Source organism: Adelges cooleyi, unplaced genomic scaffold (assembly GCF_023614345.1).
Source record: "Adelges cooleyi isolate 19-005CV unplaced genomic scaffold, UGA_ACOO_1.1 ACOO_flye_CR_arks_rails_tigmint_CR_PRNA_9, whole genome shotgun sequence".
NCBI lineage: Eukaryota > Metazoa > Arthropoda > Insecta > Hemiptera > Adelgidae > Adelges > Adelges cooleyi.
The window spans coordinates 2912633-2931321 of record NW_026096579.1 but is presented as its reverse complement, the minus strand read 5'-3'; the positions used below and the strand labels follow the sequence as shown (position 1 = coordinate 2931321).

The 18689-nt window shown below is 30.3% G+C and overlaps 1 protein-coding gene across 3 annotated transcripts in view; it reads right to left on the bottom strand.

Moving 5' to 3' along the window:
- Positions 1 to 7671: 7671 nt before the first annotated feature.
- LOC126846776 (uncharacterized) overlaps positions 7672 to 18689 on the bottom strand; it is a 67919-nt gene continuing 56901 nt past the window's right edge. For all 3 annotated transcript variants that reach the window (XM_050586564.1, XM_050586563.1, XM_050586566.1), the window contains 2 exons: positions 18548 to 18607; positions 7672 to 7989 (listed from right to left, as the gene is read on the bottom strand). In XM_050586564.1, the coding sequence (XP_050442521.1) occupies positions 7903 to 7989; positions 18548 to 18607 (147 nt within the window). In that variant the 3' untranslated portion in view covers positions 7672 to 7902. The remainder of the gene's footprint in view (positions 7990 to 18547; positions 18608 to 18689) is intronic.

Genomic DNA, 18689 nt, shown 5'->3' with positions numbered 1-18689 from the left:
CAGTAGTAGTTGCGGTTTTTTGGTCAAAAACATTTTGGGACTACAGTAAAACATTTCCTTTGGGACGTCGAATACTGCTGGTCCGTTTTGGGAACTAAGTAGTAAGTTATTCTTCTAATTTGTATGCCGATTTGTGTAACTGCATAATACATAACTGTTTCCATACATAATTGATATTCGCTGAAGTGGCATTGCAAATATTGTAAACACTGAACAGTGTTAACTTTTGATGTTTATTAAATTTGATTTATGTACTGCGTTATTAGGATACCAAGTTTGTTAATAGAATTAATTAATGTATTATTTTATCGTATACCTAGGTACCTAAGTTCTAATTAAATAATGTATACGATATAGATAACATACATACTTTAAAAAATCCAGTTACACTTATTGTAAATTTGGTAAATTATGTTTTTTTCTAATTTCCATTTTAAATGGCTACTATGATGTATCTAATAATAAATAAAACATTTTATAAAAATGGTATAAAACATTATTAACGTCAAACGTCAATTTGGTTTACATTTTATTAAAATCGGTTAGGTTAAGTACTTTGGTTTTAGACAATTATACATGCTAATCGATAAATATTTACGACTACAATGGGTAATAAAAAGGCTAATGAGTTAATAAAATTCAATTTTTCTGAATTTCTCTCTTTTTTTTTTTTTATAATGGATTATTGTTTACGTTACACAACACAAACGTTGTTAATCAGAGTTCTTCATTTAGCTTTACTTCTTTTTTTTTTTTGATTTTTTTTGTTGTTGCTGTTGGCAATCGACATTTTGATTTTTCGTCAGCCGCGTTAAGTTCTCTTCTACAAACGCATCGTATACCGACAACATGTCGTCTTGTTTTTTGATGTCTAAACACTGGTCAGACGTGTGAATCGGCCACCGTTCAGTGCTACAGGATTTATCATCGTTTATTGTATTGATCTTAGGGTCAGGGGACGGTTTTATTTCGTTCACACATCGATCTCGATAGATTTCTTCTTCTAACACCGCCCGCGCGTCCGATACACACCTGGACAGTTCCACAAAATCGCAAATTTTTTCCTTAACCGGAATTAAAAAAAAAAAACAATAATTATTAAATAATACATACATCGTGTTAGCGATAGAATAAAGCTTAAAAAATCGTTTGGATGTCTTCGTTCATTGTGGCTATAATATCGAGCAGATAGTGTCTGTTTTACTTATTATTTCTTGGCGCTCTACAACAACAATGATATTACGTGGCGAACACTTGAAGAGCGTATCTTTGGACCACGAATGAATGAGAATTCGGGTACTAGGGGTCATCGGCACCACCTCCCCCGAGATTATTTCCTATTTGCCCTACTGGGTTTAATTTAAGAAGAACACACACGGACAAACAATTGTATGCGCATTACACGAGTGCCGGGTATTTCTGCCCGAGTACGTGCAGACGTTTTAAAGACACGCGATGGTTTGTATGTTGCAATATGTTTTTAAGATTTTCCGTACCTAATCTTATGAGTTAATTACGAAAACGCATACTTGACACTCGTTCATGGTTTTTTCTATAGTTTCTGTAAAATGTGTTATGTGTTTCTCGATTTGGGTCGTCCAAGGATGGTATGAATCCAGCTTTGAACACGAGGTGGCCATTAGAGCCCGAACCCACGGTTCATCTTTGTGTATACCACCATCGAGCTTGTACACTGATCGTTGAGCCATGGCCAGAACGACGTCCTTAGACATAGTAGATTTTTCGTTAGGGTCTCTCATCGCATTCAGTCTCTCCCATCGCGATCGGATATTGTGGAACAGCTTTGGTCCGGCCTCAGCTTCTGCGGGGTCGATAAGCAATAGGAATAGTGCCATCACGCAGATAACCGCCCAAAAAATAATTACAAAATCCATTAAGAATAAGTAACTTTTTGTTTTTTTGTTTAACGTTTTGAAAACAATTTTTTATTTACTCGAGTTTGAGTTGTCAACAAAACACGGATATCTATGGTTTAAAACAAAACCAATGCCGTATCAACGTATAATAAATTCGTACGTTTTGTTTTACACGCAACCAGTAGTAAACTGGTCGACTTAATATTTGTACGAAAGGTTTTATTATGTATAAATCCCATCTATTATATATAATAGATAAATATCTGACGAATTTTTAGCAGCAATTGTAAGCTTAAGCTAATAAGTTGTACTTTGGTCGGGGCATAGTGGGGACGGAGCATATGGTGATGTTGGGAAGGCCACATCAATCGAAATTTTGGTTTAAAATAAACAAAAATGGCTTTTACTCATAGAAGAAATGATTTTAATTAAAAATAATTTAAATATAATAATAATTGAAGCTTATACAAATTAACCGGTAAATTAATCGACATGTTCGAAATTAATTAACATCTCTTTTTTTCTTAAATATTGCCTCATTAAAAAATAGACAGCATGCAATCCCCTTAATAATCATTCAACGTTGGCAAACACAGCTGCTTAGTACCAATTCGGAGATAAATTCAATTTTAAGCTGAACCGATCTAACGTACCATACTATGACTGAACAGTAGAGGTTTGAGTCACCGATAACACTATGAATGCCCTTTTGCCAATTACAACAGTTGTATATTACATTTTAATATTATAATATAGAAGTTAAATAATTTCGAAAAATGCAAAAACTTTTGTTTTAAGTACAACTTTATTAAATTATCTTTAGGGTATAAAACTATGTCAAAAACTTTTTGCAAAAAAATTAAAACCTATTTCATATAATTATGTACCTACTAAGTTTAGGATTTGATCAAGAATATCACTTCGAAATGAAATTGATTATAATAGAATATTATTTATTTTATATGATATTAAATGTTATTATTTTTTATTGCAGTAGAAGCATTGTACCTAGCAAAATTATTGGCCTTGCACGGTTATTTATTTCCAATTGATGATCATTTGTTAAATGTTAAAAACGATTGATCATATTACCGAATTCAAGTAAATTGAATGTTACATTTTATGTTTGATATAATATACTGCCTATATTAAATTAAATATACACTACATTATTTTTTGTAGACGCCGTAGTATTGGCCATCCAATATATTTGAACCCACAAAATGTTGATTTTTATGGTATCACACATGCACGTCATGTCTTTGTATTACTTTACCACAAACCGAAAAGGTACTTGTGTAACTACTAATTCGTGATCGTTTACTTGTTTAAAAAAAAAAAAATTATTTCATGTTTTTAACATTTTCTTTAACACAAAAAGCCCTTCCGTCCTAACTGTACCTTAGATCTACATCTATTTATCTGCTCAGCCTGTGATTTTTAACAGATCTTCATTTCACAATATTATTGAATTACCAAAAGGACAAAAACTTTATTGAATACAGCAGTCAAATTAAAAAAAAAAACTTACTAAAGCAAAAGACCGACTTCAGTGACATTAATGCCAACTCAAACATTTATTGAACTCGGAAAACTTTTAAAAATCATCTGCCTCATTGCGTCGAATGTGGTATAAATCAATGTAGGTACAGAAAATGACTTAAAGTATCGCGAATAACCACAAATATGTGTCAATCGTTTTGGTGATCACACAGTCCATTTAATTTCAGTTTTTTTTTAAATTTTATTCTGATAGTTTGCACCGTGATGGTATTATATATAGGGCAACAATAAAAACAGCAATAGAACTTTTATAAAAAGTTCCAATAAACATTTTTTTTCTGCACACAAGTTATAATGATGTACCTACTCAAAATAAAAGTCTCATAAAAACAGTTAAAAAAAAGTAATCAAAAACAAATATTCTGTAAAACTAGAACTTTTTTTATATAATAATTCTCTCTCTACTGTTTTTGCATTTGTGTATTTGAAGTACATTAGGCATCTACCTAATAAATGATAATACAAAACAACATTTTCTAGAACTTTTATTTTTTTAATTTCTAACTGTAACTGAAATTCGATCAGTGTTATGTATACAATATTTATACATTACGTTTTTATGTGTATTTTTTGATTTGTTTTCAATTAAAAACTATGTATGAAAAACCTTATCTATGTGTAATAGGGTTGCACACGAGACAGGTGCGTTATCCAAGTTAATTTAAATAATTAATATGATTTTTGAATTTGAGCGGTTTTTATTTTCAACCGAACGACCGCATATGCTATAATGCTTATAGCATAATATTTTTACTTACATATTTTTATTCTAGTAAAGCTATACACGGTTCGTGTCTCATGTGCAAAGACGGACTTATGATATAACCTCCATTATCTTTTTAAAACTTTTATTGTTACGTTAACATGAACAAAAAAAAGAGGAGGACAAGAAAATAATTTATTACAACTTGCTGGGTAATGCACAGATGGACGAACAATGGACTTTTTGATTTTGCATCTGTTCCATTTACAATACGTTGAAGAAAAAAAGACTACACAATGGTTTATTGATGTGTATACTTGGGATCACAAATGGTCACAGAGAAAATTTCGGTTTTATCAAAAGGCCGGAAAATCTTTTGGTAGTTATAATTACTACCTTGACTAATGAACGCATTTTTACTGTTTGTTTGCAGCTATACTACTAAAAAAATAACATTCAAAATTCTAGAATTCTGTTATTTTCTGGTCTTGTAGTTAAGTGTGTTTCTTGTTATTTGACTAATATGTACTTACATATTATGGCCGATGATGTACATGTTTTCCTAGATTATTTTTCAATAATTAAATACATTTTTTTAAAGTAATGACTAGCGATAAAAAGTGTACAAATTTTATCTTAATTAAAATTATGCTACATTTAAGTCGGTTTTTTTATTATTATTTACTGATAGACATTAAATTATTCTTTTTTATTTTGTATTAAAATATAATATATTACAACTAGAGACAAGCTTTGAGTTGCACTTATTTATTTATCATTTCACTTTAATTAAATTGTTTTTTAATTATAGTGTAAAAAATATATTCTATAGGGTATATATTATTATAGTTGTTAACTTTTTCAGAACAATAAAATTAGATGCCCCCGGAGATTTCGAAATTAAAATAAAGTAAAAAAGAGGATTTGTCGAGAACAATGGTTTTATTAAAAAGGGTGTTATAAACTGGAATAATGGTATAGCCATAATGTCCATTAAAGCTCATGGACAAGCAAGTCATTAAAAGTTTTCCGTTGAAAAAAAATCATTAATCACTGCGTAATGATATCTGACTTGTTATCGTTCTTCACACTTCACTAGTTTATTTTTTTTATCACTCTCGTTGTCTCCCCAAAGAAAATATACGATTTTTATTAGAATACTGAAAAACTATTTAATTCAATGTTCCTATACGGATTATGCTTGTAACAGTGAGCGATGATGATGAATGGATTATGGAATGGGAGTAACTATGTTGTTCACAGTGTAAGTACACCACAAAAATATCGGCCGCAATGTTTTATTTATTAGTCTGTCCGATCTGAAAAAATAAAGAAATTGTGTACTATATTATTTATAGCCATTATACGTCCAATGAATTTATATCCCAAGCATTCGATTCAATCCGATGACGTAATAACTAATAAATAGTCTGTGTATTATACTCCAAAGTTTTCAGTATATATACTTAAATATATTTTTTATAATAAAAGAGTCACCAAACATATAAAGATCTTATAGGTATATTTTTTTTAACAGAGGTTAAAAAACCTTATAAAAAATAGATATTGTTTATAATTTTGTACACTTGTATAGTACAAACATTTTTGTTAATACTAATAATTTAAACTACACCCGTACAACCGTACCGTTTTTTATTAAAATAGAAAAATAAGACTAACACATAATAAGACATTAAATATACATACATATCTGCTTAGTGTATACGTTTTATATTGCTATAATCTCGGTGATTATAAACATTTTTTTTTTATCTTTAAAGAATAATATGGTTGTGTTTAATATTTTTACTATATAATGTACCTATTTGAATGGTAGTACGAAGGCGTGTAGAGAGAATAAAAAGTTAATGCCAGAGCAGAATGGAGAAAGAGAATAAGAGTAGGTAGCCAATCCCTTTTGAGAAAAATAAGAAGATTAGTGTCATTTACAAGTTTAAAATAAAACTGCATGTTAATGAATCGTAGACCCTAAGAATATCTTTTGTACAACGGTAAAACTAGATTATAAACTGGTTATAATAATTATGGTAATAAAGTATATATTGTTCTACCAGAATTTGTTATTGTGTTCCTCGTTTTTTATTTTAGCTTCGATGCTAAAATGAATAACACGTATATCTTTAATAATAATTAAAGTTAACCTTAAAGAATAATTTAAGTTAGTCTTTAGTATAACTTACAATCGAGTGTCTAGTATTTTGAGTCATTAAAAATAACAAAAAATGGATTTTTTTTATGATTTCATTTTGACATTATTTAACTTTGTAGAAATAAAAAAGACTATAGATGTTTGGATATTTTTCATTAATGACCTGAATACTGTACAACTACAAATCAGGAAAAAAACTACTCATTACTCCCATCCATAAGGGAAAGAAAGTTTTCCTGGTATTTTTTTTTGCATAAAGCTCGATTGACAACAATTATTTCTAACCAAAGGTTTGCATCAAATCGTTTTTTCATGGAAGCGATTGTATCGTATTTTAAATTTATCACTTCCTTTGAACTTGTGTTTTCATGAAAGCGATTGTACCGTTTTTAAATTTATTACTTCCTTTGAACTTGTAGTTGCTTACAAACGGTTTACCTTCTTGACATCACTGCTCTAGATGTTTCAAGCCTAAGGGTGAACATATATGGACGACTGTCATTATATGTTCCACGCTCTCCTCTTTATTTCCTCCAACAATTATGATAATTTCTTGATTTGCTCCGATTTCCAAGCTTGCCTTCTTGCTCTCTCCTTCAATCCTTTTAGTTCTACAATGTTACTTCTTATCCTCAACATTAGATCTCTTCTGTGCCGTATTCTGTCACCACCTTTGGCAAAATACTTTAGTTTCTTTGGGTCCCACGTCACTCTAGGATCATTGGTAACAAGACTCATGGCTTTACCACACCCTATTCTGACAGTAATTGTATTGATATTCTAACAATAAAACAACCTTACAAGCTTGACAGGGCAAATGATCCTCCCCCTCCCGACTTCTCCCTTTGGCATCGTTCGATTTGCCCTTTTATCCCTCGCAGTCCACGGTTTCAAGGTCTCCATCTTTCACACAGAGCAATTTCTTTCTTTGCCTGTTTAAGATTTGGACACAACCTTCTTCCAGCTCTCTATTTCCTCATCTCTATCAACTCTTCTCCACACTGCACCTTGCATAATTTACCATTCATTTTTGATTTTCCTCATTGCTCCACTCTCTCTCTCTCTCCACAGAAATAACCTCTATAACTTTTTATTTTCTACGGGTATTAATGACCCTAACCCGTACAATATACTTACTTCCGTTCCGTTCCTATCATTCAATCCATCCTCAAGTGTATCCTTGACGCTGGGTCTGTTATCTAATTAAGAAACTATCATTAACAAGCGTATTATGTATTTTGCTTTATTTATTTTCGTTGTATATGTTGCTCTTATTTTAGATTGTATCTATAATTATAATTGAAACCATGTAATCGCTGAGCAGTAATATTTTTCAATAAAGGCTACATAAAAAAAAATGTATTATTACATCGTGTTTTATTAGTATTCCAATTTCTAATCAAAACACAAAACATTTATTTACATCAACAATTATATAAGTTATAGAATAACACATGTATATTAGTAATAATAATAGTAGAAGTTTAATTTAATCATAAAAAGTCATCAGAATTAGAGGATAAAGTTGTGTCGGTGCTTTCAGCCGATGATATAGAACCTGGATAACGTCCTGGTCCTGATATTGTACATCATAGCTCGATGGATTCCGGGCCTTTCCAAGTTACTCCTAGTCTTATCATATTGTAGAATTTGATCACGCTCAACAGACTCAGTACCTGTAAACATACAAATATGTACAAGTTTATTAATTATTGGGCATTATTTACGAATAAGATCAGACCGACCATTCATATTAAAGTAACAAGATGAAACTTAAATAAGTGTTTTGAATAATTACACAAACGTGTTAAGCTAATCAAATTTCAATAATTTTTAGTTATTGGTGCATTTTGTGTATAATTTGTTATCAAGCTTATTTTATATTTTTGATGATAAGTGATAACTATAGTAATATTTTTTAACAGTAAATCAATACAGGCCAATTCTCAAAACCATTACTGTGAAATGTTTACTACTTAAATAACCATGATGATTTACACTCTCTTTAATTTAGTTAACAGTTCTAATATAAGGCCCCAAGGTTCATCACTATATTATCTCTACTACCAAAGTGTAATTACATTGCTACAAATCTAATCGATTTTTTCGACCTTTGATTATTTTAAGCGGATTTTTTACTTTTTTATGCCATACAAATATAAATATGTAAATCGGATTATATTTTGTTGTAATTACTCATATATACACTCTAATTAGTCTAGTAAGTTTGTTTTTTGTTTGGCCGTTATTAGATAAATGGCTTTGGCAATTTTAGAACGTGATTGATCTACAGTTGAATAAGAAATCAGGTGTTCAATTGCTCTGTTGTGTATTTACAATGTTGAAAATTTAGGATTTATTATTTACACGTGACACGTCCCTTACTGTGGCAGATCGACGTACCTTTTGTTACTTTATACGCCATTAGTGTGTTCAATAGTCGGGGGTATAGATATATGCGGTATGGTTTCTAAACACAGTTCGTGGAAGAATTCAACTAGAGTTTCCTAAAGAACGTTTCTTTTTATGTCACGGTAGTCTGTAAAATCTTATTTCTTTTGTGTACATAAAACATTGGTATAATATAATTTGTTGAGCTTTTAATCTTTTGATTCTCTATAACCAAAGAGATAATTAAGAAGTCGTGTTTACAGAGAAGCAAAGGACAATTCAATTTTGTATTTATTAAAATTCGAATATTTTGTTTATATATAACAATTGTATAAATAAAAAATATATAATTTTTACACTATTTAATGACTTGTACTTAGTATTTAAAGCTGCGGTAGATTTTGTATTTTAAAATAAATATGTATGTGTACTTAATTGACATATTATACTTCCAAAGCACAATGCCATTTTATTTTACTTATGATTATTTTTTGAACTGAAGATTAAATCTGTGAGCTCTGAGGAAAATGAACCATAGATGATTTATAATTCATTAGGGTTTAAAAATTTTACTGTGATAGAAATAATTGAGGACTGTCATTCAACGTCATTGTAATATTTATAATAATAATAATGTGTGTGAATTCTATAATGCATTAACTATTTTAAAGTCGTATTAGAGATAATAGTTAATTTTTTATTATGACGGATTTTTTTCAGGCTGTGATACTAAATGTATTATGAATTATGTAAAAGTTTAAATCGGGCACCTGGTGCTTTTTGGCGATTCCAAAGGTTTCTTCGCTTAATATTTTATTTATTGCTAAGGTATAACATCGTCATTTAATGCATTTCAGTTGTAGTTAAGAATATTATTAAAAAATTATGAATAATTCCTTTCAATTTTATATTAATATTCTTGGGATAAGCTAGTTGGAAACATTTTTATAAAAAATATTAAAATACCGCGTGCCATCACGACTGTGCAGAATGCAGACTTAAAAGTAAGAATTTTTACTTGTCTTAAACTTAATTTATATTTACAAAGAAATACATTTTTTCCACTTTTCGGGAATTACTTGTTACTAATTTTCAAAATTGTTTATAATATTTTTCAAATAGGTACATTTTAATATTAGTTTTTTTAAAATATTATTCAACAACATAAATATTTAGTTACATTGTTAATACATACAAGAAATAGAGTACAACACTTAGGGTTTCGATAACTTTATTTTTGGAAATATTTAATTGTCTTGTGTATTTCAGTTAGAGAACTTGTTAGTTAATTGCGCAGTGGTAATGTGGTTCAAACGGTAATGAAAAACATGCTAAAATGTATACTATTTGGAGTTTAGTCTGTACCGTGGCTTGTTGTAACTAAGGAAATTTACGGAACGCTTGGCCTCGGGGGAAATAGGTAACATAAGCTTTCGGTTTAATACGGTGAGTATTTAGATGGAATTAATGGGAGTCGGATAAGTCGGCCACGCTGAATGCCAAGACCATATTATTATGGGTCGCTAAAAATTCATCTAGTAAGTATTGGCTTTGCTTACACACGGACGTGGGTCGTATAAAACTTAAAAAGTTTGCTCGAGCAACACATAAATATTTTTGTTTGTTTAGTTACGCGTGCACTGTTGGGATGGTAATGAAGTATACTAAATTATTATAATGTAATTAAAAAGTGTAATATTAGCTTACTGCAATAGATCAATTAGTCAATGAGATTGTTTGGCTTATTACTTAATAATAATAATGCTTGCATTACATTTAAACTTTAAACTTTGTGAACATAGTGATTGACTTACTAGCTGATTCGTATACAGATAGATTAACATTTTTTTTTTAGTAGGCTCTCTGACACAAAAATGCGTACATTTATAAATAATTTATGCAAAAGAGCAGGTAGAATTGAAAAATGGGTCATGTGATGAGTAGAAAAATATGTGATCGGAGAGTTGAAAAGAGTCAACAGTGGTGTTATGTTTCCATTTAAAGCAATCTTATTAAGAAAACAAATTATAGTGCAAAGCTGTGATAATGTTACGGCCCTATATATTTTAACTCTATGGGTTAGTTAGTTAGTACTAGCCATCAGGTTGTAAGTAAGCTGGCTTGATATTTGCTGAAAAGTTGTTATAAATAAATACAACTCTTAAGTAGAGATACTGTTCGAGATACTGTTGGATCACGTCTGAAATTGATCAGCGGTACTGCAAAAGTAAATTTAATAGAAACTACTATACATTTATTGAAAATTAGCATAAAAGTATGGCTGTCGAGTAGCTGAATGGTTAAATCAAAAACCCAGTAAACGGGAGATCTGGGGTCAGTTCCCGCCTACGTGCAAAAAGTTTTCAGCACTTTTTCAGTTTCTTTACTTCCATAACGCCTACTTTCGGTTACTTCTACTTCCGTAACGCTTTCAGGTCTTAGCGCAGCATACGAAGTTTCACTTCATAAACGATTATAGTGACTACATGATGTTTAAACTTTACATCATTTGGCTATTAGTCTTAAAACAATATCAAGACTCAGGATGAAAAGTTTTGATATTACCCAAATCACTTTTGAAACTTTCGCACAAGTAAATATTATACTCTAGCAGCGAAGAGAAAAATAATAGCTTGTTAACTATAATTTGTGTAAAATCATAAGTATACAAAAATAATACTAGCTACCTCCTACGCGTAGGCTTTATGCAATGAAGGTTGAAATTTGTGTAGTCACAGAAAAAGAAATATCGTTTTCAAAGAATTCACATCACCAACAAGAAGATATTCTGCACAATTACGTATAAGACTGGGATTGGCTATGTTTACCACCACACGATATGTCTAATTGAATAAGTTTTTCAGAATATAGTAATACTTACTTGCCGTAATATAGATTCTATTTAGAAAAATAAATATTGTTTGCCCGAAAAATACTTTAAAAGTACGTACCTATGATTTGGGCTACGCTGTGATTTTGTTGATGAAGACTTACTAAAACTGTTGTGAGCCAAGATGTTGTTATATGTTTTAGAATATTAAACTTAAGCTAGAATAAAAAATAGAATATTTAATAAAATAAAAAAGCTTTTAAAAAAAATGTTTTTACCAACCCATTTTTATATCATCCTACTTTTTAGGAGTTCAAGGGATTTATTTAAAAAAAAAAAAAATGTGGCACATCGATTCATATGTTTTTGGGGCCGCTGAAATAAAATATTATACTATTGAATATTTATTTACAAAACAAAAACATTTGTAATTAAATTAATAACTAAAAATGTTATTTAATATTACATATTGAGTTTATATTGCTTATACATATTTGTATTAAATTTATTAAGATATTAGGAAACGTAATATTTGGCGCAAAACAATCATTTTATTATCAATTATAAAAAAAAATATGGTTAGATAATTTAACTATTGTATTCATATTTGATTAATTATACGTATATAACATTGACTATATTTTAAGTCTATAATATCCCTGTGTAATCAAAATTAAAAACCAAATCATTGTGGTCAAAGTTGAGAAACTATTAAAATCTCGCATTGCTATTACCCTTTGACGGATACAGCACAAAATAGTAACATGCCGTTTTAGGAACAATGCGCTGTTCCCAAATAAATACTTAAGTGTCAAAAAATGTTTTTCTACAAATAAAAAATATATATGTAATAGGTCACAGCTAAACACGGTATGTGAGCAACATGTGTAAACAACTTAACGTCTTGCCGCACCACGCACGGAAGTTATAAAATTGCATACCCGAGACGCCGTCCTTAAAAATAATGACGAGTTGTAATAGATTTCGTCATATTATAATTATTGTTGCGAGCAGTGTTGGAGAATTTATTTAAATAAACGCTTAGATTGATCGATAAACAAAATATTGCTTTGGTTTTTATAAATCTGCCTCTGCTTCTTTTCGAGTCATTGAACGCGCGACATTGCGAAATAAAGGAAACGTTTCCACCCTATCTGAGAAAAATAGTAAATTATATTTTCTTGGGATTAACTATACATCGTTATTAATATGTTAAAAGAATGTCCTATAAAAGTCTGAAAATGATTAGACTATTTTTAAAAAGGTTATTAAAAGATTGGGTAAACTTTTCAAATTTTGATCCAATTAAGTACTTCTCAGATATAATAAGAAGTCGGTCTAGTGATTTAAGAGATATCCAGACTAAACAAAATAAAAACCCACTATTTTGAAAACAATATCTTAAGCTCTGCGTTAAATCTAAAAAGAAATCATATTTTTGATAGCTAATTTAACAATATTAAAGTATTTATTTAATTAAAAATGTTATTAATAATATACTTTTGGATGTTGCATAATTGATTGGCTTTCTTATTAACAGCTAACTCTATTTCGTGAAAAGTTCAATACTGAATAATTAACATGTGATTTTAGTCATGGCAGAACTTTTCGTTTATGGAAATAATAACATTATAAACGTTTCCATTTTGCATTTTTGTTTGTAATATAAAACGAGCGTAGGCTTCTCGTTAAGTTAAGAAAACCCATTTCAGAAATTGTACTGATCGAGATGGAAAATCCAGTTATTCGTGTAGTTTACAAAAAAAGGCTAATGGCTCTGCGTAATATAATACCAAGGAAAAGTTGGATATTTGTAAACGCTCAATACTGGTTCAGGATTAAAGTAGACAATTTTGTAAAAGAAGTAAGCGTGCGTAACATTATATTAGCTTTTAAATGATTGTTTATCAAAGTTTTTTTTTTTTTATAAATAAATGAATAAAAACCGTTCTAAGTTTCTTATGATTGCGTTTTAGTATTCGGCCAAGATAAAAAGTTAACAAGACATAATATGTTTTAACCGTTTTGGCTAAACGTCGTACATAATAATATTAATCGTCCACTCCTAGTGCAGGAATTTTTATTTTCAAAGTATTGAATTTTCTTGAATTAACAGTCGGTAAAATAACGGCAGTTGGCTAAATAATATAAGTGAACTAGTATAAACGTTTACGACCATGGTTTGCGGTGAACGTCAAAAGTTTGAATAATACCGTTATTACATCCAGTTGCACGCAGAATATTGTAGCCAACGACGGTGAATTCACGAAATTCGCTGCAAACAATAATATTTATAGCCACCTCTATACCTAATGTATGTGTAATATAATAACGTACCTATAGGGCGATGGCAAAGACAACGACGGCAAAGCGCCAACAACAGTAAAATAAAATAACGGCGGCGGCGGCGGCGACGTATCATTGTTAAATTGCTTTTTTCGCATCTTTCCTTGTTTCTCCACGACGAGTGTGTACAATATGAAAACGGCCTCTATAGAGGTTTTACGGGCGATTTGTTCAGCGTGCCGAGGGTGGAAAATAGAAAAGGGTCGCTTTAATGTTGTTTCATTCGATTTCGGCCGAGCACACGCGGCAACCCGATTAATAATTTTCAAATCTGTTGCGGGCGTGCCGGTCTTGTGAGTCGCTTAACCGTACAGAAATAATTATCACAACGACTTAACCCGTTAAAGCCAGCACGGGGCGTCTGTTGTCTTTTAAAGAACGATACGTTGTCATTCATCGTCATGCCAAAATCCGAAACCTCGGCCGCCCGTAAAATATCACCATACAAAACTGTTAAAGTGTTACTATTAATAATAATAACGTTATTTCAGCTTCGATGCACAGCTAAGATTGATGTGTTTTTATTATTACTATTTTTTTTTATCGATTACTTAATCCAGCGGTACAATAGATCAGAAATCGTATCTGAAAGGTTGTCGGGGCAAAAATTTAAAAGTTCACCCTTTCCCCTTCAAAAACGAAAAAAACATTAACATATTTTACAACTTAAAATTACGGCGGTATTAGTTTTTTAATAAGTAGTCTGATTACTTCCAAACTCGCGTTAGACATTTTTTTTACATTGTGAATACTACCGATAAACGTCAACTCACCGAAAAAATGTCAAAAACCCTTTTTGGAGAAAAGGGTAGACACTTTGTATTTATTTCGTTTTTTTTCGGTGTAGCTTTATTATTAATATTTTCATTACTTTTTTTAATTGCGACACATGGTTGACAACGGCAACAAGTCATTATAGACAGACGATCAAACCTAATCGTATCCACCCTAATTAGTAATACTAATTGTACATAATTCTCAACTACGCAATTGTCATTACAATGACATATTATGTTGTTAGCATCGAAGTGTTTACATTTTAGAAGTGATTTAATCACTTTCAGCTGTTATAATAATTATTCCTACAGACTTTTGACCTCCCTCGACCCAATATCCTTCGTTCCTCATTATGCCCCAACCCCACTGTACTGGGTTTCATTATTTTTATTCCGGTAATGCCGAGCCGTAATTGCCGGCTGGTTACTTATTGTTCCACTAACGACTGCGCCACCACCTCACCTGCGCCGTTGATCGTTTTTCGGTGCGAGAAAAACTAAAAAGTCGACATAATCTTATCATTCACACCGATCGCCTAAGAAAATATCGACGGGGTGTCTCTTTGTCGTCGCCTGTCCGTACGCTTTTATTAGTCCGTCAACGGGCGTAATTAATTAAGTAATTAAAATATAAAAACGGTGGAGCAATTATTATTATAGTGCCGAACAAAACGCTAATAATACGGGATTTTGCAAAATGGCCATAAATAATTTGTGCGCAGCATTGTTGAAATAGCGTGAGACATCCTGTATGAAACCGTAGACGATGATAATCGTTATTCAATCAATATAGATAATGAATAGACAATAATGAAAATAAATGACTCGGGTAAGACGTCAATAGGTAGTCTTTCTCAATAATTGTTGCTTTAAAAATAGCAAGGGTGGTGAAGCACATTAAAAAACATTGTTAGTATTATTTTTGTTAAAACGTGTAAAATAAACTGAAGACGCTTATGTTGTTATCACTTAACTGTACTAAAAAAAAACTGGTAAAACAACTAATAAGTCACAAGCAATTGTTTACATTGTCCGATAACAGTACACACACTTTATATGGCACTCCACTTAGTTCAAATCCTTATTTACATTCAAATGTTGGTACTCACACGCTAGTCTATAATTACGTTTCTCAATCTCTTAAACTCTTTCTCTCATACTAAAACACTAGGTTGTATATTTTATTATTTACTTTCTCGTAGCAATATTTTATTCTATTGCCGATTCCTAATTTTTTGTTTATTATTTCTTGGATTTCATTAAGTTTATTCCGTGGCAGAATGGAACGTTCTATTATAATAACCCTATATTAAACGATTTCAGCTGTTATTTAAAACTTAAATAAAAACCGTAATTGTCAATTCTTTGTTTACCTATATCGTGAAAAAACTCACATTTCGATTCCTAAATCTAATGAAAAATTTAGATATTGGAAACGTTTAAACTGTATAAGTCCTAACTACTGTTTGGCTTTTTCGAAGTTGTTCGAACCATCATGATTTTCTGTAATATTTCTTGTGTTGACTAAAGTGTATGGTGTGATATATTCGGCGTTCAAGTATAATATTTTTGAATCGAGAGTTGTTGATAACAACACGATCACCCGCAACAGTATACCTGTACTCTCGAAGGTGGATGTGTTATTGTTTTGATAAATGGATTTTTTCCGTCACAAACAGGCCCGCGAGATTCGAAAGCCGAGATATTTATCGTTTTTTATCTCCTAACATACACGAAGCACCTCCTTTCGGAATTACAGGCCATTTACCCGAACAGCCGTCACGAGAGAAACATATACATTTATCTCAATCTCATTTATTCGAAAGTTTCAATTTTTTTCTTACCTACAAATATTTTCGATCCCAGCTAGCAGTTATATACTGGTCTTGATGGCCGGGTTTTTGTCAAAACTTACAAAGACATAAGAAACATATTACTAAACTCATATCCACCTAATGCTAAGACAATGGTATATCGTCTGGTTTCACATTACAATCGGTTTTTGTTGATGTTCTCGCGTTTAAATTTGAAAAATTCTATGTTAAAACTAAAAAAATATATATTACCATAAAAGTAATACAACGAATTCGGGTACTTGGTATTCAAAAACTGCAAAAACTGTAAAACCATTAAAAAAGTTTTAGTTATTGTTTGTTCCGGTCAAAGTTTTTACAAGTGTTCAATGTATTTTCCTTGTATTCTTTTATTGTTAAGTTTTTCTTTGAATAAAAAAATATATTCTTATTTTTACATATAGTTAAAGTTAATAAATGGTTATTGGACTTAGTGAATAAACTTTATTACAATCTACAAAATCGCAGATTGTACATTATAGTCGGATGCACAATCAACCAGTTAAGAAGTCGCGGTTATTCATTTGATCTTTAGTTTAAAAACTCGTTGTGATACTAGTATATAAATACATTAGAAGTTCTCTATCTTATTCATTCTAGTGCCTTATAAACCATAATTTCTATCCATTTTCGATTTCATATTTATTGTTGTAAGATTGTAAAACGATGTGTAGCTATCTGAAAGCATTTGCGTGCAGTTACCTGTTACATCTCAAATTATATTATGTAAATATTACAAATGTCCAAGGTTTAATTTCGATTGTCTAAAGAGCTCTTTGTGTTTCAATCAAAGTTGAAATATAAAAAAATATTTTTATTAAAAAATAAAAATAATAAATTAATCATTATTAAAAACACAGCAGAATATAAGTTATACATTTCTATTATTTAGCATTGACAGCTCTTTGTTACCACTCTTTTTTATTAAAATCTATAAACTAACTATAACAAATTCCTATAAAAGAAATCTGCTATTGTCATATGAAAAACAGTGTTTGGAAACATGTCATATACATAGATTATAGTTATTGGTATATGTATTCAATTTAATATCTTTGAACAACACTCTGTGTTCATAAGTTTATATATATATATATATATTTATAATATATGATATATATTTTGTTTAAATGTATTATCAATTTTCCCTAAATACTGTTAACTTTTTTTAAACGTTTTAGGTAAAGTTGAAATATGTTCAGATAATCGGGTTCGTTGTTGTTACACATTTTTTTCTACCATAAAATGTGTCGACTTCGAGATTTTTGTGTCCATAAACTTACTGACAGTTATCATTTGAATCGCTCAATTTCTAAAAACTAGGTACTCTTTGCTTAGACATCCTGTAGGCGCATCAAGTAATAATACAAATTTCTTAATTTTTATTTGTGGGTACAACCAATAGCTTTTGTATTTTTGATGGTAATCAAGTTATTAGCGTTAAAATCAATCACCATCGAGGGGAGTTGTGGATAATCAGATTAGTATTTTTTTTCTCGTGAAGAAGTCAAGTACAATTGTTTAAAATGGTGAAATGTACATCGAATTTAGTTATAACTAAAAATTAAAACTAATAAAACAAAACTTAATAGTTATTTAATATGTTTTTTATTAATAGATGGAGCTGTATAATGATGGTTTAATATCTATTAATGTATACGTAGATTAGATTACTTAATTTATTACGTTAAGCCTATTCGCAAAATTCTGAATAACGAATTTTTGCTTTTGCCAAATGCCATACAGTAGGAATTATCGTTAATAGCGTTTCAGCTCTAATAGGATTTATGGAGTACATTTATCAAGTTAAAATTACGTACACTCGTAGAATACTGCGAATCAGTATAGATACATCTATACCTAAATGAGGGGTAGCTTAACTAGGTACATGAATGGTGAATGAAATCAATTAATCAATCAATACTAATGTGATAGTGAGTAATTGTTATTTATTTATAAAATATTTCATATGTGCAACTACTCTACACATAACTATACAATATTATAATCGAATTGAGATAAAAAAAATAATACTTACATTTAACACCGCTCGTATCAGATAAAATGTTACTTCAATTTTACAAAACGAGTCAAATCTCTAAAAATAAAAATAAAATGTACATTAATATACAATCCACTAGTATTATGAGTTACTTAACACAATTCAATATATAAGGGGA